The 21,570-nt window shown below is 36.0% G+C and overlaps 1 protein-coding gene across 4 annotated transcripts in view; it reads right to left on the reverse strand.

Annotated features, from left to right (window-relative positions):
• Positions 1-174: 174 nt before the first annotated feature.
• Positions 175-21,570, reverse strand: part of KMT2E (lysine methyltransferase 2E (inactive)) — a 95,903-nt gene continuing 74,507 nt past the window's right edge. For 3 of the 4 annotated variants that reach the window (XM_037164922.2, XM_037164921.2, XM_037164924.2), the window contains 12 exons: positions 13,293-13,457; positions 12,454-12,762; positions 10,721-10,975; positions 10,411-10,555; positions 9,623-9,873; positions 9,179-9,235; positions 8,488-9,051; positions 7,192-7,478; positions 6,306-6,394; positions 6,071-6,196; positions 5,805-5,902; positions 176-4,985 (listed from right to left, as the gene is read on the reverse strand). In XM_037164922.2, coding sequence (XP_037020817.2) covers positions 3,483-4,985; positions 5,805-5,902; positions 6,071-6,196; positions 6,306-6,394; positions 7,192-7,478; positions 8,488-9,051; positions 9,179-9,235; positions 9,623-9,873; positions 10,411-10,555; positions 10,721-10,975; positions 12,454-12,762; positions 13,293-13,457 — 3,849 coding nt within the window. In that variant the 3' untranslated portion in view covers positions 176-3,482. Of the gene's footprint in view, positions 4,986-5,804; positions 5,903-6,070; positions 6,197-6,305; positions 6,395-7,191; positions 7,479-8,487; positions 9,052-9,178; positions 9,236-9,622; positions 9,874-10,410; positions 10,556-10,720; positions 10,976-12,453; positions 12,763-13,292; positions 13,458-21,570 lie in introns of all 4 variants that reach the window. The other variant, XM_037164923.2, reaches the window with a different exon arrangement.

The following is a 21,570-nucleotide window of genomic DNA, read 5'->3' on the forward strand; positions in this document are numbered from 1 at the left end:
ATAACACACACCTCACAGGTAACAGTGAGCGCATTCATTCGGTAGGCATTTTTGTGTGTAACTATAGCCAATTTTACTAGCTTTTTGTCTTTCCACGCATTGAAGTTGAGAAAATGGTTTCCCTTTGCAGGTTACACACAATTTTGTTTATGCGTTTCCTTAAAATCGTAGAATCCAAGACACAAACCATAGTAGGCAATACAATTTTAGAATGTAATACAAAGAGGTATATTTAGCCTCTTTTAGGAGTCAGTGGATTGACTACCAGTTTTTTTTTTTTTAATTTTACATTTATTAAGGTGCCTCCTTTTTCTTGACTTTGTCCATTAACAATTTATTCATATGCCTTTGCAATAACTAGATTGTGAAAAGATAACAAGTGTTGTAACAACAATCCATTGTTTGAGGTGCTTGCGGTTGTTTTAAAAATTAAAGTGTTTTCGGGTTTTTTTTTCCAGACATTGCCTTGGTCATTGGCTTGTATTTGAATCGATAGAACCAACATTTACTATCCATTCAGTGTAGTGTACCCAAAACTAAAGGAAATACCAGCATCACCAATGTAGGAAATGTAGTTCTATAACATGAGAATTAGGCTTTATATGAGGAAATTATTCACTGTTTTACAAGGGTATAGAATATAGATTTAGAAAAAATGCTGTAGTGTATAGATTTAATGCCTAGAATTTCAATAATTTTCATTTATGTTTTATGAAAAACATTAATTACACTGAGCATTGTAAATTTTCTAACAGTGTTCACTTTGAGGGAACAAGACACGTAGTCCTCTTTGGAGTTAGCGCTGTATCACATACCACCGCAAGGTGGAACATGCACACTCTCCTTTACGAAATGTGCTTTTAAGTTTTTCTAATGAGGCTTTAAGTTACCATGTGGGTTCTATGACAGATGGTGGCTATCTACCATTTCCACTGGAACCATTCTTACAAGAATCACAGAGTACATTTTATGTCTTCTGTAAGTCTTAAGAATTTTTATCAGGGCTATATAGCATACCTGAATGAAATTTACCTAATGCAGTTTTAACTGTTAGAAAATAAACTCAATTATGAATTTTGTAAGGACCTGTCCTTTATGATAAAATAGTGTAGTTTACAACGTAAAAAACAATTGTTCTACAGGGAATATACATTTGTATTAGGTACAGTATGGTTTTTAGCAGATTCTTGGTGGCTTAATGATAACGCATATAAGCTAAGTGAGAACTGCTAGTTATGAAAAACACTATAGCCAGCTCAGTGATTTTAGTTGAATGTTCTCTTTTCCTCTAGTCCGTGTGAAGTGTTCATGGAAATGACAAGCAGTGGATTATGTATGTGATTATAGCAGGTTCAGAAAGCTGTCTGGAAATTTAAAATTGTCCAAAGGCAGAGAAAAGGTGAATATAAGAGCTTTTAAAAAAGCATTAATTTTCAGGTGAAAACTGATTTGCTTACTTGCTTCTTCCTATGTCTGGATCATATGTAATTAACTACTGCTTCCTACAGGGGTAGAGAGCTTTGGTTTGTATCTACAGTTGAAATTCTTAAATTCCACTTCTTTTCTTCCATGAATATTTTTAACTTTAATTTTTGGTAAAGGACAGTACTTTAGGTAAAAGACAGTATTGTGGAATCAAAGACTTTACAGAAGAGATTCTGCATACAGTATGTAGTAGGCAAACTTATGAGGAATTAAGAATCCTTTAAAGAGATGAATATTGGTACTTCACTATGCTTAGTTAACTTAGCTGTACAGTGTTTGAAACTATCAGGATGGGTGATTTAAAGCCATTTCTTCTTGGACAAGTGTTTCTTTTGATAAAGTAGACTTTTGTTTGATAAAGGCAAGGCTGGTAAGGTTGGCCCACATTTTTAAAAAAACTTGAAGCTGATTAGGATTGATCCCTAAATGCAGCTGTATTAATGTACTATCACAGGCTAATTTTCTAAAGGAAATGGAGCTTTAAAGTGTAAACCATGACTCACATTACTGCCAAATCCTAGTCATTTTAGCCTGTTGACTTTTTTCTTCTCCAGTGCACAGTATTTGTATATTGTGCTACATTGTGTCGTGACTGGATGATAAAAAAAGTGTTGCCATATAATGGTGCCATTACTATTAGTTATACTTAATCCTCCTGAGGACAAAATAATTTTTTATTTTACCAAAATTACTAGCATATTTCAGCAGTAAAATATTCACTTGAGAGGCCATTTTCATGTCACTTGAAAGATCTAAGAATAATGCCTTTTCCCTTCAGTTTTGTACACCCAAAACAAATTTTTAAAATGTCCTCTTTTTCAGATGTCATAGCTAGACAGTAAATGTTAAGGTTTTAAACAATTTTGATTAATAGGACATGTTTTAAAATGTACAAATTAGATTTCCTGTGTAAACGTTTAGACAGGTATCCCATATTGTCAAATAGTTGGTGTAAATTAAGGTATGTAACTATATCTTGTGTGATGCTTTAATGGTCTGGGTTCATTTTGCATGAGGGCAGACAGAGCATTTACATGTTTCCGATGGCCCTTGCTCCTGCAGAAATGACAAGCAGGAACATTACAGAACAGTCGTTACTGCCTCCTGATTTTGCTACAGTCCAACTGAGGTAGTAGCTGCTAAAGAAAATGGAAAGCTACTTATATACTGTATTCAAAAAAAGAAAACTTTCATAAAAGCACTTGCTTAAACAGACCCCAATCTCAGAAGTTGTACAAGACAATTTGGTAAAACTGACATAATTGTGATTTATTAACATGAATTAAAATGCCCAACCAGTGCTTCAGTGTGACAGTATATTTAAAATAAAAAAAATTAAAGGCCATATACTGTACTACTTTCACAAAGATCACACAGTTTTGCAAAGACTTGTAATATGTACAATGCTATATATCAAATGAAAAAAGCTGTAAGCAATTATATACGCAAAGGAAATGCAGTATTTACAGTTTGTCAGGAGACATTAAAAATCATCTATACATTAAATTACATTTTGCTTGCAAATAACCGATAAAACAAAAAGAGCCATGTCCACACCAAACTATAAAAATCTGTATTGCATTTTTCATATCTAAGATGCACTCACAGAATTGCTGGAGGAAAAAACGAAAATTCTCATACTGTCATTGCTTAGCTCTGTACTTAATGCATATGTATAAAATAATATAGAAAACATTCACTAAATGAATTTAACTGCAACAGAATTTAATCATGTAGCATCAATTCTGCCAGAAAAACAGCTGGAATGTTCGCTTACAAAATAAAGATACCTAATACTGGTTTAATAGCACATTTTTAAAGGAATTTTAAAAAGCAAAAATGGGAAAGATACAATGAAAGAGCACTGGTGTTTGTTTTTCATTTGTTTTAATACAAAGTTTCATGTACAAGCTTTAAAAAGTACCTTAACAGGTACATATGAAATATACAGTTTATGTTACAGGAACATTTTTAAAAAATGTTTTTGGGAGTCCATTTTAATGCCACCCTGAACCATGGTAATTGTTCTGAAATGTTGGTGGCACCTGTGCTCTGTGAACTGGAATCTGTCCAGGCACTGGAGATGCCTGCTGAGGTCCTTGAACCCCGTGTGGCAGAGCCACAGAGCCAGGATGAGGACAGAACCCTGAAGCAGGTGTTGGAATACTGTTTGGTCCTTGGGGCTGGAGATGAGGACCTGCGACTGGTAATGGACAATGTGGCCCTGTTCCAGAAGGCTGGTGTTGGGCTCCCGGTCCCAAAGTGGTGTGATGTGTAGCCTGTGAGGGATACGGTGGTACAGCTGGATGAGCACTTGAAGGAAAAAGTGGAGGTCCTTGATGGGGTGGATGGTGTAAGGCTTGAGCTGATGTGGTATGATGCCCAGAAGCCAAAACACTGGAAGGCGGAGGAGGAGGTGGTGGGGGTGGTGCTGAATTTACAACATGCTGGTGTTGTGCTTGTAGACCTTGGAGTCCTGTGGAAGGATGGGGTGGTGGATGGTGATGAGGGGCAGGAACAGGAGGTGGAGGGGGTGGTGGCAAATGGTGTCCAGCAGTTTGAGCATGAATATGTGACCCAGGGGTGACGGCATGAACAGGACCTACTACATGTGCTACAGAGTGTTGCTGATGGGAACTTGGCTGTTGTACAAGGTGTGGTCCTGGAGCAGGTGGAGGTGGAGGAGGGGGTGGGACGACAGCAGCGGAAGTTGGATGGTGAATGGTAGGGTTCTGAGAAGGCAAAAAATGCCCTGGAGTGACGTGGTGTCCTGGTACTGTTTGCTGGCTTGTGGTGCCAGGAAGTGCTTGATTTGGTCCTGATGTAAACACAGTTTGTTGGGAAAGACTACCTTTAAGCTGATTATAATTCTGAAAGTTTGCAGAGGGCTGCTGGTTTTGATAATAGGAAGAAGGAGGCGGAGGGGGTGGAGGGGGTGGTGCCGTGTTGTTCAGACTTTGTTGGTTAAAGGGACTGTAGGTTGCCGAAGATTGTCCTGAGGGTGTCTGTGTAAATAATGCTCCGGAAGTTGCCTGCTGAGTGTTGGCTTGAAGATTCTGTGCTGCTGGATAAAAGTTCCTCTGAGGCTCTCGCTGAGGCGTTCCAACTTGAGGTGACTGTGAATGGTGCGGCCGGTAGGGAGATCCTAATTGCTGTGAAGGAGGCTTTGGTGAAAGATAACCGTGCTGGACAGGCGTATGAGGCGTAGATGACTTTGGAGGGTTTTCTACATGAGGTGATGGAGGACAGTGCGACTTCACTGGTGCCGAGGGCAGCTTTTGTGAAAGCTGCTCAGATGAATTACGAGCAAGTGGCTGAGGAGGATGATTCTTTGAAAGTGCTTGGGTATTATTTAATAGCTGTTTTTGTTGGAGTTCTGTTTTCAGGTGAACACCATTCTCAGCTTCTGCCACAATACCTGTTGCCTCCCACTGGGAATCTGATTTTGTGAGTATTTTCCCATGTGGTTGAATAGGAATTACAGGTCCCGGTGAACCAGGCTATGAAAAGAAAAACGAATCATATAAACTATTTACATAAACTTTAGGAAACAATTTTACAAAATATATTGGTGTTTGTTAATTACAGAGGATTGGGGTAGTTAGGTAATTCAAGAAGTTATAGTAATAAATAAGCTTAGACTGAATTTTCCTGGTTTAATTTTTATTGAAGACAAGTTAAGGAAATAATGATCTTTAAATTTAATCTGCTTTTTCCCCCTAAGCAATGATACCTGTTTGGGGGACTTACTGTAGAAAACCTCTAATAACCCTAAACACTTACCAGGTTTCAATTCCATGAGTGAAACTTCTACACCCAACCTATCATAAATTGGTTGGGGTAAATAAAGTTGTTTCCCCATAACCATTCTGGTTGTATCATCTTTCACAAATATAAAATAATATAAATATATAATGCTCAAATACAAGATTACTTAAATGTATGTTGTTCTTTAAGGACAAAAAGGAACTCAATCTCAGATTCCTCATCTTTAGTTTCCACAGTTACTGCCACATTAGATGATCACATCTTCAGGATCCAGGATGGATCCAGGAGAAAGCATTTTTAAATGAATGTCATCTTTAGAGAATTTCATGAAAAGACTGTGAATTTCCTAAATACCAACAGAATAGGGGCAGTACTCTTGGAGAAAATGTAAGCTACTGAAGTACATTTAGAGCATTAGAAAATTTAGTCAGATATTAACAAGAAAAGTGTCTAGAAATCACAAACTGATTATTTGACACAGCAGAAAAATCTGTGTGCATATGACCATCCACTATTCTGAATGGCCATGTTCAAAGGTCAATGTTATTTACCTTGCTCATTTTTGGAGAGCTTTTACAAGTATTTTGAGAAATATCTGGGGACAGACATTCATTTATAGTCATGGGTTCTAGGTTTTCAGGTTCCAGATCTGTAAAGCAGAAAAAAGTATAGTAAGTGCAAAATTCCATGATGTGTATATTGCCTTTTACTAACACTATGAAGCAATTTGCATTCTACTATTCAAACCAACTTTTTATAAAGACCCTCTCTTTTCTAACTTAAAGGCACAACCCTGATAGGTCATCTGCTTACTGACCTTCCATTAGTTCACTGAAAGAAGGGACTGGGCCCTTGGGTTGCAACTGGGGAATGTGATTTGAATGAGATGAAGGTGAAGACAGAACATGACTCGGTGAACATGGGACACATGGTGATTCTCCCCCTAGAGATGAAGCAGAAGCAGACCCAAAGAGAACATTAGAACTGCAAAGAACGAGAGTACACAGTGATTAGCTGACTCCACTTTTTGGCAACAGAACAAGCTCACTTACCACTATCTTTATCTTTTCGGTGATCACTGAGAAGTAAAGCTCTCTGGTAACTCCTTTCTCTCACCTGCTCCACTGAAGTTGAGGCAGTCCTTTAAAATAAAATCATTATCATTAATTCAAAGAAGCTACTGCTAGTTAGATTATTCTTTGTCCCCTGATGGTCAAAACATGCCCTCTCAGAGCAAGACTTTTTGTTCTTTTGGGAAAACACTTTGGTGTTCAGCTTTGAAAACAGCACCTCCCACACCCTCAACAGCTTTCAAAACTAAGATTTTCTCCTCATTTATTTGAGGTACTCAGACTCCATTGCTTTGTTTTAATCAATTTCTTGGTGAAAAGGAGGGGGGTGTTGGAGGGTAGTGTATTAACAGTCAGAATGTCACTTCAGGTTACCAAAGGTCACCAAATATACTGTACAAATTATCTTGTGTCTGAATTGCAAAGTCAGCAGGAAGCTATCAGGGGCAAGGGGGGGGGACCAAGGAGCAAAGTGAATGTGGTCTCCTGCCCTTTGTCAAGACCTGTCCTACATCCACCTGCTCCTACTGAAGAAACACTATACGTGGTTCTCTCAAGGTAACTGGTAAAGAAACTGCAAGATAATGACTAGGATAAAGGTTCTTTGGCGAGGAATCTTTATGTGAAAACTGTCAAGGAGCAAACACAATGGACCTTTAACAACACAGACAAATGTATAACTGGAAGAGGATCTTTGAAAATGATGTTTGTAAACCTCTATTTGCTTAGCTTCGAGAGAAAGACATTAACAAAACCTTGTTCTTTTCAGGACAGCATACTTCAAATATTTACACAATGAAGACTTTTAATTTTAAGGTATTCTACTTGTAGTTTTCAAGTGACCAATTAGGTTTTTAAACAGGCTTACCACTGAACTTCTGGTTCACTCTTCTCAGTGGCAGAAACTTCCTTAACTGCACCGTTATTGCTGGTTTCTTCCGAAGAAGCATTATAAACTGTAGCTGGTGTTGGTAAAGGTAGGCCAGCAGTGTTTTCTACCTGTTCCCCATTTTCACTCCTGTTGGCACACCCATCACCATTGTTGCTCAAGTTTCCACTTGCTTGAGGTGATACACTAACCAACGGAAAATGTTCTGTCTTAGAGCCACTTTTCCTAGCTTCACGTTGTCTTTTACGGTATTCTAATAGAGAAACCTTAAGAAAGGTAAAGAAAAGGAAATCTTTTATTCTTGTTTTATATGTCAGTCAATCTATTCTTTTTTTATAAAGAGCATTACTGCATTTATATTAGGAAAATTATGTAAAATAATTTGATTTTGAACAAATAATAACAGTAATAATAATAATTATCAAATGCCTGTTATATGCCGGGCATTGTATTTAATGATTTACATACTGCCAGGCATTGTATTTAATGATTTACATACATTATCTGTTAATCCTCACAACAACCCTATGAAATAGGTATATTATCATCCCCATTTTACAGATGAGGAAATTGAGTAACTCACTCACTCAAGGTCACACAGCTGGTGAGTGTTGGAGCCGGGATTCGAACCTAGGTCTTACTTGAAAGCCCGTGCTCTTTCCACTATACTACATTGCTTCCCACAAAGTTGCCAACTGGACTCTGTTACAAAAATTAAAAGCACACATCACTAAAATTCTTTGACTTATAAAGCAATAAGCCTATTAACAAATAAAATACGTGTTGTGGTTTCTCCCATTCCTCTGAAATAAGGCATTCTAATTGTCTTGCTACATACGCCAAATGAATGACGGTGATAAGTCAGGGAATTATTTATATAATATTTATTCAAAATACAAGTAATACTGTGGAAAGAGGCATTTTTTAATGCAAGACTACCTGTTCTATGTAAAGTAAAGGTAGTAACACAAATATTCTACAACTTTGTTTGTTTGGTAGGGATTACTCTTTTGGTTAAAATAATCATCTCAAGATTTCAATCTCTGAAACCATGCTCATGATAAGAAATTTTCCACATGGCTAGAGTGTTTTACTTTGTTGATATTTCCTAAGTAACTGGACATTTACAAAAGGTTTAAAAATGTACACATCAAAAATTCAACCTGAATAACTATATGAATGCCTTACATAATACATACAAAAGCTAGTTATTACCCTCAGGAGGAGTATAAAAAAAACACTATTAAAAGGACTATAAATCTTTAAATTTGTAACCTTTTTCTTTTGTGGTGGATTCTGGGGAGTGCAACTTCCGTCGATCAAATTGTCATTAACAGTCCGTCCGAAACCAGATACAAGCCCATCTTCTGAAGTACAAAACACAGGTGTTTCCATAAACATGCCTCTAGTATCATCCTGCATCAGGCACTTTGACTCACTTATTCGGAAGCCTCCTCCAACCTCCAACTGATGTGAGGGTGTCAGGTCCCTCAAGTTAGAGTTTACTGAGAAGTTAACGCCTGTTCTGTCAGGACTCTTTACCCAGGAAGAATATATTGTGCCCCGTCCAGAGTGAGTAGATTCCAGTTGGCTGTTGGAATCAGTCCTGTCGTGTGTAGGTGTTTCCATGCTTTTGTGTAAGGCAGTTTGCTCGATTGCATCAAGTCCCAGTTGAAGGTCTGAGACAGGTTCCTTTTCTCCAGGGCACTGCCTGTTGACTTCAGTCCTACTTCTCGGGCTGGTATAACCAATAGTCTTTATTTCTTGCAGACCCAGTTCAGTTAAATTAGAATTTCTAAAAGGCCCCAATGTTAACATGGTTGAAGATCTGTCATATCCCTGTTTACAGAAAAAAAAAAGTATGACCACATCTTGAGACTGATACTAATTATTAAAGCAAAGTAACGATATTAGAGAAAAGTCACCAATTTAAATGACCTTTTTGAATACTTGAATAATCCCTTACCTCTTGACTATAAGTGCGTCTCTTAATTTCTGGAGAACTTTCTGGGGAAGAAATATTCTAGATAAAAAGAAATAATTACAATTGAAAATTAAAATATGTAACTAAATCCTTGATATTTGTAGAAATGAAAACTTAAAATGAGAAACTAGCACATAAACTTTTGTTTTAAACTTTGTTTTTATTTCCATTTCCCATAAGATCACTTGCTTTAAGGTCAATTTGATATATAGTCACTGAGTCTGACCTCTGTATCAATAAGATGAAAGTTACATTCATTTTAGTAAAAATAAAATTAAAATTTACATAAATACATACTGTAAATTTTCTTAGTTTCTTAACAACTTTCTAATTTCAGTAAACCAGTTATTTAAAGGGGGAAAACACAAGCCATTAAAACATTCCCATCCCCATTATTAAATTTTTTTTTTCATTTAAATTTCTCACCTCAAAGTGCATTGTATTTCCTGGTGTGCCAGGAGTTACTGGGGTAACTGGTGAATATATGGGCTTATAACCATTTCTACAAGTTTCATCATCTGATTTTATTCGTGGAGGAGTGGCAAATGATGGGTCCGTGGAAGTAATATCTATGTGAGTTGGTGTAGCATAAGGTGAAGGAGTAGGTGTAGAGGTTTCTGAGAAGGCAGAATCTAGCAACTGATAAAGTCTTCGTTTTTTTAGTGGTGTAGTTAAATCTGTTGGGTAAAAGAATTTATAAGAAATAATACTGTTGGTATTTGTTATGAAGATCAAAACTTCAACAACAGTAATAATGATGACTTTCATCCCCAAACAAATTCAAATTACTAATACGAAGCAATCTCTCCCTACCTCCCAACTCAGTTAATAACTAATTTCACTGTTAGCATGCATTATCTTGCCAGAAGGCTTACAGGCCTGGGGGGGTCTCTAAGAAATCTCAGAAGTAGAGATGTTAATTTAACTGATTTGTAAGAGTCCTTTTTACTTTTTAAATCTGTTTGAAGAGCAGCCAACCCAAAAGTCAAACATAGTTTAAAAATTCAGCCATTAGCTCCAACATTCATGGTACTGCAAATTAAGGCTTTCATGTCTACCTTCATCCAAAAGGTTAGAGGACAGAAATGAGAACATACATGTAATAAAGTGCTTCTTTTGTAAAGTATATCATCGTAACTGGAATATGCCTGTTTATATAAAATAATACACATCTGGCCATATTCTTCACATTAAAACAACTGAAAAAATGGTACCTGGAAGGGAACAGCTTTCATTTAATAGTAGTGGACTTTTATTTTCACCATTGACTGTAGGACTTCTGGATCTTTCTTGACAGGATAAACTAAATCTACGTAAAATTGTTGAGTTTTCTTCTTCTAGAGCTTGTTTCAACCATCGCTGAAATACATTAAGCAATAAATGAATAGAAATTGATTTGTCACTGTTTATATAGCCTATGACTGTAGAGCCGATTCCAAAAGCATTTCACTACCAAGAATGGTAGTGAGCAATGACATTGACATTTGGCTCATCACAGATTTTTATATCCCAAAAAGGTTTTACCTTCTTGCATGAGCCAGAAATGTTTTCAGTAGGTTCTTTTCTTCTCCTTTTTTCTGAAAGGAATGGTGAAGTAAATCTAATATAGTGCTTAGGAGTAGAGTACACATGGGGACTGTACGTGAGACCTGGTAGAGAATTAAGCTGTGTAGCTAACACTTCAGGATCCGTGGTTATGCGCAGAGGCCTTTCTGAAATGCTCTCCGAAGGTTTTCCTGTCTTCTCATTCTTCTCACTTAACCACTCATTGACCAAGTGCTAGAGAAGAGAAAAATTTGGATTACTATACAGATTCTCCTATAGAATATGCTAATACACAATATGAAATGGATGTTTTGCCTAAAATGATGTCCCCCAAACCCACATCACTCTACGTTTCCGTGGTTATCACTATCTTACCACTATTTTTCTTTTTTACACAAAAGAGATGGTAACTTTCATCAAACAGTAAAATCTAAGACACTTCAGTACCATCTTATAAACACAAACACTAAATTTAGGTTTGTTACTGTTACTATTATAGGTATAAAATTTTCACTGCTTTGTTAGAAAAATCTCATTTGGGGTGGTGATTTTCTACTTGGCTGCCCATTAGAATCTCCAGATGAAACTAGTGCATATACATTAAAAAAAAATGCTGTCAGCATTGACAGTCACTATTGATTGAAGGTGTGTAACTGTGGTGCTATAAATTTATTTAAATTCCTAATCATTTAGTCAGGTAAAAATGAACAAGCCAGGGATGATGTTATAATTGTAATCAAGAAAGTAGCTTCTTTTTTAAATATGAGTTTCCTTCCACTAATCGAAATCACACAAAAAAGTTTCTATTATTTTTTTGTCCTTCCAGAGTGGGCAAAAATAAGTGCTCATTGTCACACAAGTAATGGTTTGTTTGACCATGATCTGTGATTCAGTAAGGAGAACACAAACTTCAAATGAAACACAACTGTGTTTGGATCTTACCTCCAACTAACCCTCTGACCCACCATTAAACTGTATTCCAGGGTTCATCCTGGATGCTTACTAACTCTACTCATGGTTTCATAGTACCTACAAAGGACTGAATTTGTTAACAAAGACAAGATAAATTAAGCTGGAAAGTATTTTGATAAAGAAATGTATGAGAAGGATACATTTATTCTCTATCTCTCTGCTCCATCCAGTCTACTGCACTCCATTTGAAAATGGGAGAAAAACAGAAGCTTCATAAAAGATGTTCTGTTATTTCTGTACTCGGGTTAGTTTTCAGTAAATAGTTTCCCATAACTGCTTCATTAAATTTGACAGTAAGTTTTCAGAGATTTTTTATTTATTGGTCCAAAACTATTCTTTCTTATAAATTTTCATGTTCTTAGTATATTCCTTGGAAATCCAGAACTTCCTCACATTTAATTATTATAATCTGCATGTAATATATATTAAAAATACAAAGATCAAAATAAGGGATAACATCTAAAACCAGTTACTTCTGATAAGTGTAAATTTAGTACACAGAGTAGGCAAAATTCTTTAAAGAAATCCTCAATTGCAACAGTAAAACCAAGCCTTGACAGACTCAGTTTGATGACTGCTTTCATAACAGTAATGTAAATGTTTATATTAACTGATTTTATAGTTTTGCAATTCTCATTCTTAGCTAAAAAGTATAAAAACCATGCCTCTTATGAGATGTTGCATATTTAACATTAAGACAGGTGTTAGGAAACAGTTCTTATGTTCATTGAGATTCATACCTTCTTTGTTTTGGGGTACTTTGTAGGACATTTAGTAAGTGCTGGAACTTCAGATTCAGTAATTATTTCTGTAAGTGCAGTTTCAGTTTCTGGCTCTATTGCAAGTACAGTATGTTCAATATCATTGTGTTGTGAAGTAACTTCTATATCAGGAGAAGATGGCTGGATATCCGAACACATGCTGACAGTTCTGTGTCTCCGACGCTGCTGTCCAATGTGAGTCCTACTGCGAGAAAAACTTTTTCTCTGTTTTGTTCTATTTACTTTGGCAGGCATTGGCTTGCTAGCAGTTTCTTCTTTTGCTTGTTCCTAATTCAAAATGCAGTAGAACGGAACTTTTAATACTATTTTACATAAGTGAGAAGTTTAACTCTAACAGCACTAATCTATTTCAGAAGCTAACTTCCCCAAATTTATGAACTCCAACATATACTAAGTTGATATAATTAAAAATATTCTTACTCTCAAAAACAAAACAAGTTTTATGTCTCAAGTCTAAATTCTCATAGGATTTGAAAAATGCTATTGAAAAACTAACATCAGCCCTAAGCATTTCTGTTTTAACAGCTGGTTGGGGTTGTCTCACAAAGGGAAAGAAAGGTCAAAGGTTTTATTCCCTGTCAGAGCACATGCCTGGGTGGTGGGTTCAGTCCCCAGTGGGGGCATGTGCAACAGGGAACTGATTGGTGTTTCTCTCCTTTCCCCTCTCTCTCAAAATAAATTTTTTAAAAGAAGCTAATATCAGACATTAAAAATTCTTTATAAATGTAATTAAGTTGGGTATACATATTTTATTAGTGTTTAAAGGTGAAAATATAACTGGACCTGAATAATAATACCTGAATAACTTCAGCATCACTAATAATCTGTGCATCTTTACACTCTGATTTAACTTCAGTTTTGGCTGTGCTGATCCTTTCCAAAGCTTGTTCTCTTCTTTTCTCTCTTTTTTCCAGTCGGGCAAAAGCTTGCAGAATTGCTTCCATTTTCCTTTCTTCTCTTGTCTATGAAATTTAAATTTTAGATGACATAAATAATATCATTGCTCTGAAGTAAAATTCAAAAGTCCAAGTGTTTATGACAAATTCAGAAAAGCTTTTATGATACTGTTAGCAAAACATTTCTATTGATGGTAGGGGGAACACATACTCATTTGAAGTATTTCAGATTCCCAAACACCTCAGCTAAGCTCTGACATTACGCATATATTTTATGAGAGGAACACCTGGATGATTATGGGTAAAGCAAAACAAAACAGAGAACCTAAAACAAAAATCCAATATATTGCTTTACTGAACTGAAAATTATTTTTCTCAATAATACAAAAGTCTGCCTTTTTTAAGATTTAAAGTTCCTATGTTGAAAAGGTTAAATTCCTATAAACTGAAATTAATATATTATTGACATGTGGTAGCAGGATACTGTGGGGTGAAGTCCCAGGTTCAAACTATGACTCTTACCAGTCATTATCTTGATGACCCTAGGCAACTTAACGTTAACCTTCTGAGCCTCTTATAAAATGTGAGGAATAATACTTACACTTCACTGAATTGTTACTGATTTCAAATAGAAAATAGGTATTATGCTTTTGAACAGTACTTGGAAAATAGTAGGCATTCTGTACATGTTAATTATTACTTTCACTTTGGCTCTCCTGCCCTCCGTTATATTCTAATAAGGCATTCCTCTATCTTCTGCCTTCTGTCTAACACTTACAGTTCAAGACAGGGACTGAGAAACATGAGTTTCTTTGAGCATCAGTTCTCTTTGGAGAGAAAATAGTAAAACTAAGACCCAGAGACTTGGCCAGTGGGCATGGCAAATGCTTCCTTCAGCTTTTAGCCAGAAACTGGAAGCATGTTAGTCAACTGTCCAGTTCTCCACATCGAAGAACCAGGTCATGAGGCTCAGATCCGTTGTTTTCCTCCTCTGTTGCCATTGACGTAGAGGAGAAAGATCAGAAACTCGGTCTGGCTGCATGTCTTTTCCATGTTGGGGCTTTAGTTCCAGTAGTTGTAAGCAGAGAGGCAAGCAAGCATCAAACACATAATAGAACCTATTGCTTACTCTTTTCTGTATTCTTTTTGTTATATTCAGTAAGGAAACAAAATAGTATGTCAACAAAGCTCCTATAATATTACCTGTAAGTTTCTAGGTAGGTAAATTACCATACTGCAAATGTGTCACTCACAAATCATGTTATCCTTGCCCTCTTTATTTTACAGGTAAGGAAACAGTCCAAAGAGGTAAGATTACTTGTTCATAGATACATACCTGCATCTTAAATAGCACAGGTACTAGAACTGGGAGTTTTAAGCTGAATTTCTTCCTTAGAAAATTCCTCCCTGGTCTTCTAAAATCATTTTATTCAACCCTCTTTTATCTTATGACTCTCTAAAAATCCCTGTCTCTATATATCAGGGCTTTTCTAAAACCCTAAATTTAGAAATCTGGAGCAACTGAAAAAGGTAGTTTTCATAATTGTGTCATCTGTTCAATGAGGATGCGTGTGGGGAGACAAAAGTAATTATTATTTTGCGTTTATCTCGTTAAAAAACTTTACATCTAGGAAAAGTGCATTCTTCAAGAAGAAACAAACTTCAGTTTGCCTTAGCAAGGAGCATTTCATGTGTTAAAAAAAAATTACAAGCCAGGCACCCAGTGAAGATATGTTTCTATATCATCATTATCCAGGATTTTCTATGATGAATTTGAATTTATGCCAAAAGTAGTTTCTTTAACATAATTCAGTATTCACTTGTTTTGGATTGGTGAATGTGAGGGTGAGATAAAACTATTTGATATAAAGACAAAAGTCATTCAATTAAAAACTGAACTCTCTTTTAAACAACACTAATTCATAGTCAAAGCAAAATATTTAGAGATGACTCAATCTTTTTGAGCTGGTTAGGATCTTATAAAAATAATATAGTCCTATAACTTGAATATAGTCCTATGCTGCTTAAGAAATCCAAGCCCATGTACGTTAAGTGACTCAGTGCCATAATTATTATCCAAGTTACCTGGCTCCTGATTTACTCTTTCCAATTAACAGCCACTGACACTGCATAAAACAAAATAAAGCAAAACTGTTTCTCATTTACAAGTCTTAACTGAAAGCACCAAACAGATACCCTAATAGCGTCAATCCAGTTTCATCTTAAAACACAAATGTTGGAAATATATGATATCTGATTTTCTACATGAGAAAAATCAGTGCACTTAATCTACTTTTACTTTAAATTCTTTAAGGTTCATGTCATTTAGCTTTTATATTCACCACTCCATTTACTGCCTTCTTTGATGCATAACCAGCTATGCAGTATCTATTTAATAACTGAAGTGGTAGGCCTAACTGGAAAATAACAATTTTGTATATAACTTGAAGTAATTACAGCTGTTTAGGGAATTAGAGAAATTGGAAGACCTAATTAATCTCAGTAGACTGCCCATAGACCCTAACATCTGTGCTTAATGTAGGTTAGGTCATACTTGTCACAAAAGACTATTACTAAGACCTGTATATTCTATAACCATGACTCTCAATGGAGAGACCCCGACAGAATTAGAATCAGATAGGGTGGACTTTCAGGAATACTACATTATTTCTAGAAACACTGTTAGTGCTGGAGTGTTGGGTGCTAAACTAAACTATGAAGGACTCTACTGAGCTCTACTTACAGGTTGCTTTTATGACACATCATAATTTATACAAAAGCAAATACATAGTAATTTCCTATAAGCAAAAAATCTGCTTAGTAATATTCCTTTATAGGATCTTATCACTTGAGGAAAATTTTGACACTTTTTTTTTCAAATCTGCTTCAATGTGGAGTACAGATTTAACTTGATAAAATTTTATACTTGGAAAAAAGCTGGAGATCATCTAATCCTTTTATTCAATAAATGTGGGATACCTAATATCAATATAGTTTAAAGATTACATAATACAGAACATAAATTAAAATTTTTTATAATATTGCAACTGAAAAATACACCTCACTGAGTTGTTACAATTCATCCCAATTAGAGATATCTGGTCATTTGAAACTCAGTAAATGTAAGCTTACATACTGTGGATGCTCCATACGTAGTAGCCTTCACAGGATATTTGCTAAGTAGTAGTAAAGAATTGAGAAGGAAAACAAAGTCATCTATGGAGTTCTGCTTCATTTTTTTTTTTTTTACCTTACTATTGGATAGGAAAGGGATTTTCTTAAAAACAGCAATAAAAAAATTGTCTTTTAAATGAAAGGGACCCCTGGCTGGTGTGGCTCAGTGGACTGAGTGATGGCCTGTGAACTGCAAGGTTGCTGGTTCGATTCCCAGTTAGGGCATATGCCTGGGTTTGCAGGTCAGGCCCTCGGCTGCGGGCGTGTGAGAGGCAACCAATTGATGTATGTCTTGCACATCGATGTTCCCTCCCTCTCACACCCTTCCCCCTTCCTTAAAAATAAATAAAATATTTAAAAAATAATAATGAATGAAGAGGAAAGGGCAGGGCCAACTTTCCATGTTATCCTATTCTACAAACTTTAGTGAACTAGATAAATTAAAAGATTCCTTAAGTAACTTTCCTTATCCCTTTGAATAGGAATTAGAGATTGTATTAATTTTTTAAAAATACGCCCTAGCAGCTGTGGCTCAGTGGATTGAGCGCCAGACTACAACTTAAAGGGTCACCAGTTCGATTCTCAGTTAGAGCACATGCCTGGGTTTTGAGCCGGGTCCCCAGTGGGGGGCGCTCAAGAGGCAACCACACATCAACGTTTCCCTCTCTTCCTCCCTTCCCCTAAAAATCTAACTAAAACCTTTTTTTTTTAAATATTTTATTTATCTTTAGAGGGGAGGGGAAGGAGAGAGGGAGAGAAACATCAATGTATGGTTGCCTTTCGTGCGTCCCCTGCTGGGAACTGGCCTGCAGGGAACCAGCCTGCAACCCAGGCATGTGCCCTGACTGGGAATCAAACCGCGATTGTCTGGTTCGCAGGCCTGTGCTCAATCCACTGAGCTACACCAGCCAGGGCCTAAAACCTTTTTTTAAAAAAATAATAAAAATAAGACTGGTTACCAATAAAATTTCAAAAAAGTAAGAAAGGCTGATGAGCGGTATCTACATTTCTTTACCACATGATAGTTTAAGTTTATTCTTGTGGTACTTTTTCCTATCTGATTTTCATATATTATTTCCTGTACCCCATCCTCCCTTGAAAGCTTCTCCAAAACAAGGACCTTGGCCTTCTTTGTTGACCAAGTACCATAGATGGTGCTCAGTATGTAGGAAACACAAAATGTTGTTTAGAATTGTGTATACATTATATAAAGCATGTGTCATTGTTACTGGAAGGCATATCACTTTAAGTATTTAAATAAGGTTTTGGCAATCTTTATTACAGGGCAGCTAAAGCTAAACTTCCTCATTGTGTTTGAACAGAATACTTGCAAAAATAAGTTCCCTTTTGCTATTCAGTACTACAATATCATTAATTACTCATTTTTAGAAATACAATTCCTTAACTATGATGAGAAAAAAAGAGGACCTTAGAAAATTAAAATCAGTAATCAGCATCAACTCAATCATGCTATGAGAAAAGATGGATAATACAATGTCATCAGAAAACTTCTAGCAACAAATTCTAATTTTACTATTAAAATTTCTTTTGCATCTTCTACTCTTCTTAAGTCACTTCCTACAGCCATTAGTTACATTATAGAATCTATAGTGTTTTCTCAGACTATGTGTTCCACAGAATAAAAATTTATGGGATGTTAAGAGTGTCACCACAGCCCTGACCAGTGTTGTTCAGTTGGTTGGGCATCAACCCACAAAACGAAAGGTCCCTGATTTAATTCCTGGTCAGCGCACATGCCTGGTTTGCAGTTGGGATACATGAGAGGCAACAGATCGATGTTTCTCTCACATCAGTGTTTTGCTCCCTCTCTTTCTCCCTCCGCCTCCCTCAATAAAATCTTTTAAAAGAAAAAGGTGTCACCACAAAAAAACAAGTTGCAAGGGTATACAAGTTGAGAAAATGCTAATGATTTCTTGTTTTTAAACACACCATGTATATTGGGAATCTCAAAGTTGAGGACATGGTATGCCATTCACTAAACTCAACTGGTCACAGAGCCTTTTCATAAAACATCCGAAATTTGAATTCTATGGAATGGTTTTTATGTGAAGGATGAGGGATGACAAAGTAGTGAGGAACCCTGCATCCTGGCAAGGCATCCAGAGCACAACCTGAGTGAACTATAAGGAACCTTTGTTTAGTTCACACTCACAAGCCTATATCTTGCCTCAAATGCCTGCCATAAAATATTTAGTACATTCATTTACTGATCATCTGCTTGCCCACAGGAACTGGGTCTGTGACAATGAAAAAACTGTAAATTATTGTTTTTATGTAGTTTATATCCTAGTGATAATACAACTAATTCTGGATTATCCTAGTTGCTTGACAAGGTCAAGAATCTCATACCTAGGTGGTTTCATATCCCTTTCATTGTTTCCACAATTTCTATCCTAAATAACCTACTATGGATACCAATTTAGGCAATCTGACCATAATTGCCCATCAAAAGACAGTCTTTCCATAAGGTTATAGAAAATCATTTTGAAAACTTAATATATTGAAGATACTTAAAAATTAAACATACTATAAAGAACAGGTTCTTTTCATGAATTTTAAATGAAAGGAACAAGTCTCCTTTTTAACTTAAATCTTTTTAAGGTTTTAATATTTTAATTCATCACTTGTTAATTAAAATAAGGTGAGCTTCCCTGTGTCTAACCCCCTTCTGCACACTCTCTTTACCTCTAATAAGACTATGACCACCTCACATACCATCTACTTGGGGGAGTCTATTGAATAGTGCCCTGGTTTTGGACTCAGATGAGTATGAACAACCTACTTTGTTTCAAATGCGGTAACTTGACTTTCAGTTCCAACCCACTGCCTAAGAAGTACTTCTCAGTAGCTAAAATTAGAATGTCCATACCATCTATTTGGTCCCATACCATTATGCTACATTTACTTTTAAGAGCAGGTAACAACTTTTTAAGGGGAAAAAGGAGAAGCAAAATATAATTGAGTAAAAAGAAAATGTTAAGAATAGCTTTTTCCCCCTGGCCACATAATAAAATCTGAATAAATATTCCTTCATGAAATCAACCAACCAACCTTATCTCCCTGTTTCCTTACCCTTTCCCCTGCAAATACCACCCTATAATCTCAGCCAAATATGATTTATCACATTTTTAACTACCTCCAGGTTACTTCCCCTAGAGAATTACAACCATCTGTTCAATTCCATACAATTTAACTATAAGCTAACCTGCACTTTAAACTCTGCTCATAAGGTCCATCATGAATACCACCTAATTTATGCAATGGTCTCTGATCCACCCACTATGAGCTATCACATTTCTATCCACGGTGCGATTTTTGGAGACAAAAGTTGCTCTATGTGAAATTGCCGTTTGTGTAGTTAAAACTGGCCAAATCAACTATTTCATATATGATTGAAGCTATACTACAAAATGATGGGCTTTCGTATGTTTGAATTTGGACACTATGGTATTTATCTGTGAGGAGCATATGACTGACTCCTTTTACATAGCAATGTCATGAACATATTAGAGAACTAGCATTTCCAGAAAATTTAAATCAGATTGGCATAAGTTTCTAAAGAGTTCACTTTATCTTTCTGACTACTTTTGTTAACCAATATAAAAGTCAAACACTAGAAAAATAAATGCTGATTACTATTTAAACTTTCAAAACCAACCATTTCTGCCCTAATACTAATGTTTTGGCAGGGAGAAACAACCATACCCAATGTTGAGTCCTAGGATGCATATTTTGCATTTTTATTTGAGTGTATCTAAAAATTCTGTAATTGAAACATCAAAGCAAATGTAGCAATTAGAAATAACATGACAAGTGACTTTGAGGGCTTACAACCCAGAATCCCAAGATTTTAAAAATATTTTATCTCCCTTTAAAATACCAAATTCTAAACATTTACCCTTTTTCAAGTTTTCCACACTTTATTCCTATGAAAAATACCTAGCTGCAAAGCTAGGTCACTGAGATACAATATTAAAATAAATATGCTACAACAGATATAAAAGTGAAGTATTCGGTATTAACATGGCAACCTAACAGGCAAAATCAGAACCAAAAATGGATTCCCAAGTAAAGCTTTTTTGTCTTGTCTGTGCAAAGTTCCACCATGTTCAACAGGAAAATGGTGTGTTTATTGTCTTCTGGAATCTGAAAATGCGGATGTTTTAAGTGCCACTACTTTTTTCAGCATTGATAGAATATAATTTAAAAGCAGCCCTATAGCCCTAACTGGTGTGGGTCTATGGGTTGGCTGTTGTCCTGCAAACCAAAAGTTTGCTGGTCTGATTCCTGGTCAGGGCACATGCCTGAGTTGGGGGGCCAGGTCCTTGGTTGGGAGTATGTAAGAGGTAACCACACACTGATGTTTCTCCCTTCCTTCCTCTCCCTAAAAATAATAAAAATATATATATTTTAAAATAGTCCCACAGTCATATAAACTTTTAAAACAGATGAAATCTGACTATAATTATATGGACGCAAAACAAATCTCCAGGTTTTTTAAATTTCATATTTTTCAAAGCAGTTGCCATAGCCCTTAAAACCACTTGTTTAAAAAGTTCCTCCTACCAGACATATGCCTCATACAGAAACCAGTGGTTTCCTAAATCGGTATTCTAAAAGTTCCTGCAAAATTAGTGCAAATGCAAAACTCAATTGTGGAATGAACAGTCCAATGTGAAAATCTAGTCAAGAAAGGGTAATTTGGGTAGGTACAGGTGATTTGGCTGTAACTGAATCTTGTCAAACATTCAGTATAATTCCTTTGCATAGAGGAAGAACTTTTTTTTTAAATAACCAGCCTCCTCCAATATTTTCTCCTGTATTTGTTTTTCTTTTCTCCTAGCTCTATCTTAATTCTTGAGGCTATAAAACAGTTCTGCATTGCTTTCACAATTTTGAACATCAACAGTGAATCAGTAAAAGAGAAATGATCAAGACAGTAAAACAGAAAACAAACTTATATTAAGTAGGCCTACAATAACCT

The sequence above is a fragment of the Artibeus jamaicensis genome, unplaced genomic scaffold, assembly GCF_021234435.1.
Source record: "Artibeus jamaicensis isolate MK-2021 breed Jamaican fruit bat unplaced genomic scaffold, CSHL_Jam_final contig_834, whole genome shotgun sequence".
NCBI classification, from domain to species: Eukaryota; Metazoa; Chordata; class Mammalia; order Chiroptera; family Phyllostomidae; genus Artibeus; species Artibeus jamaicensis.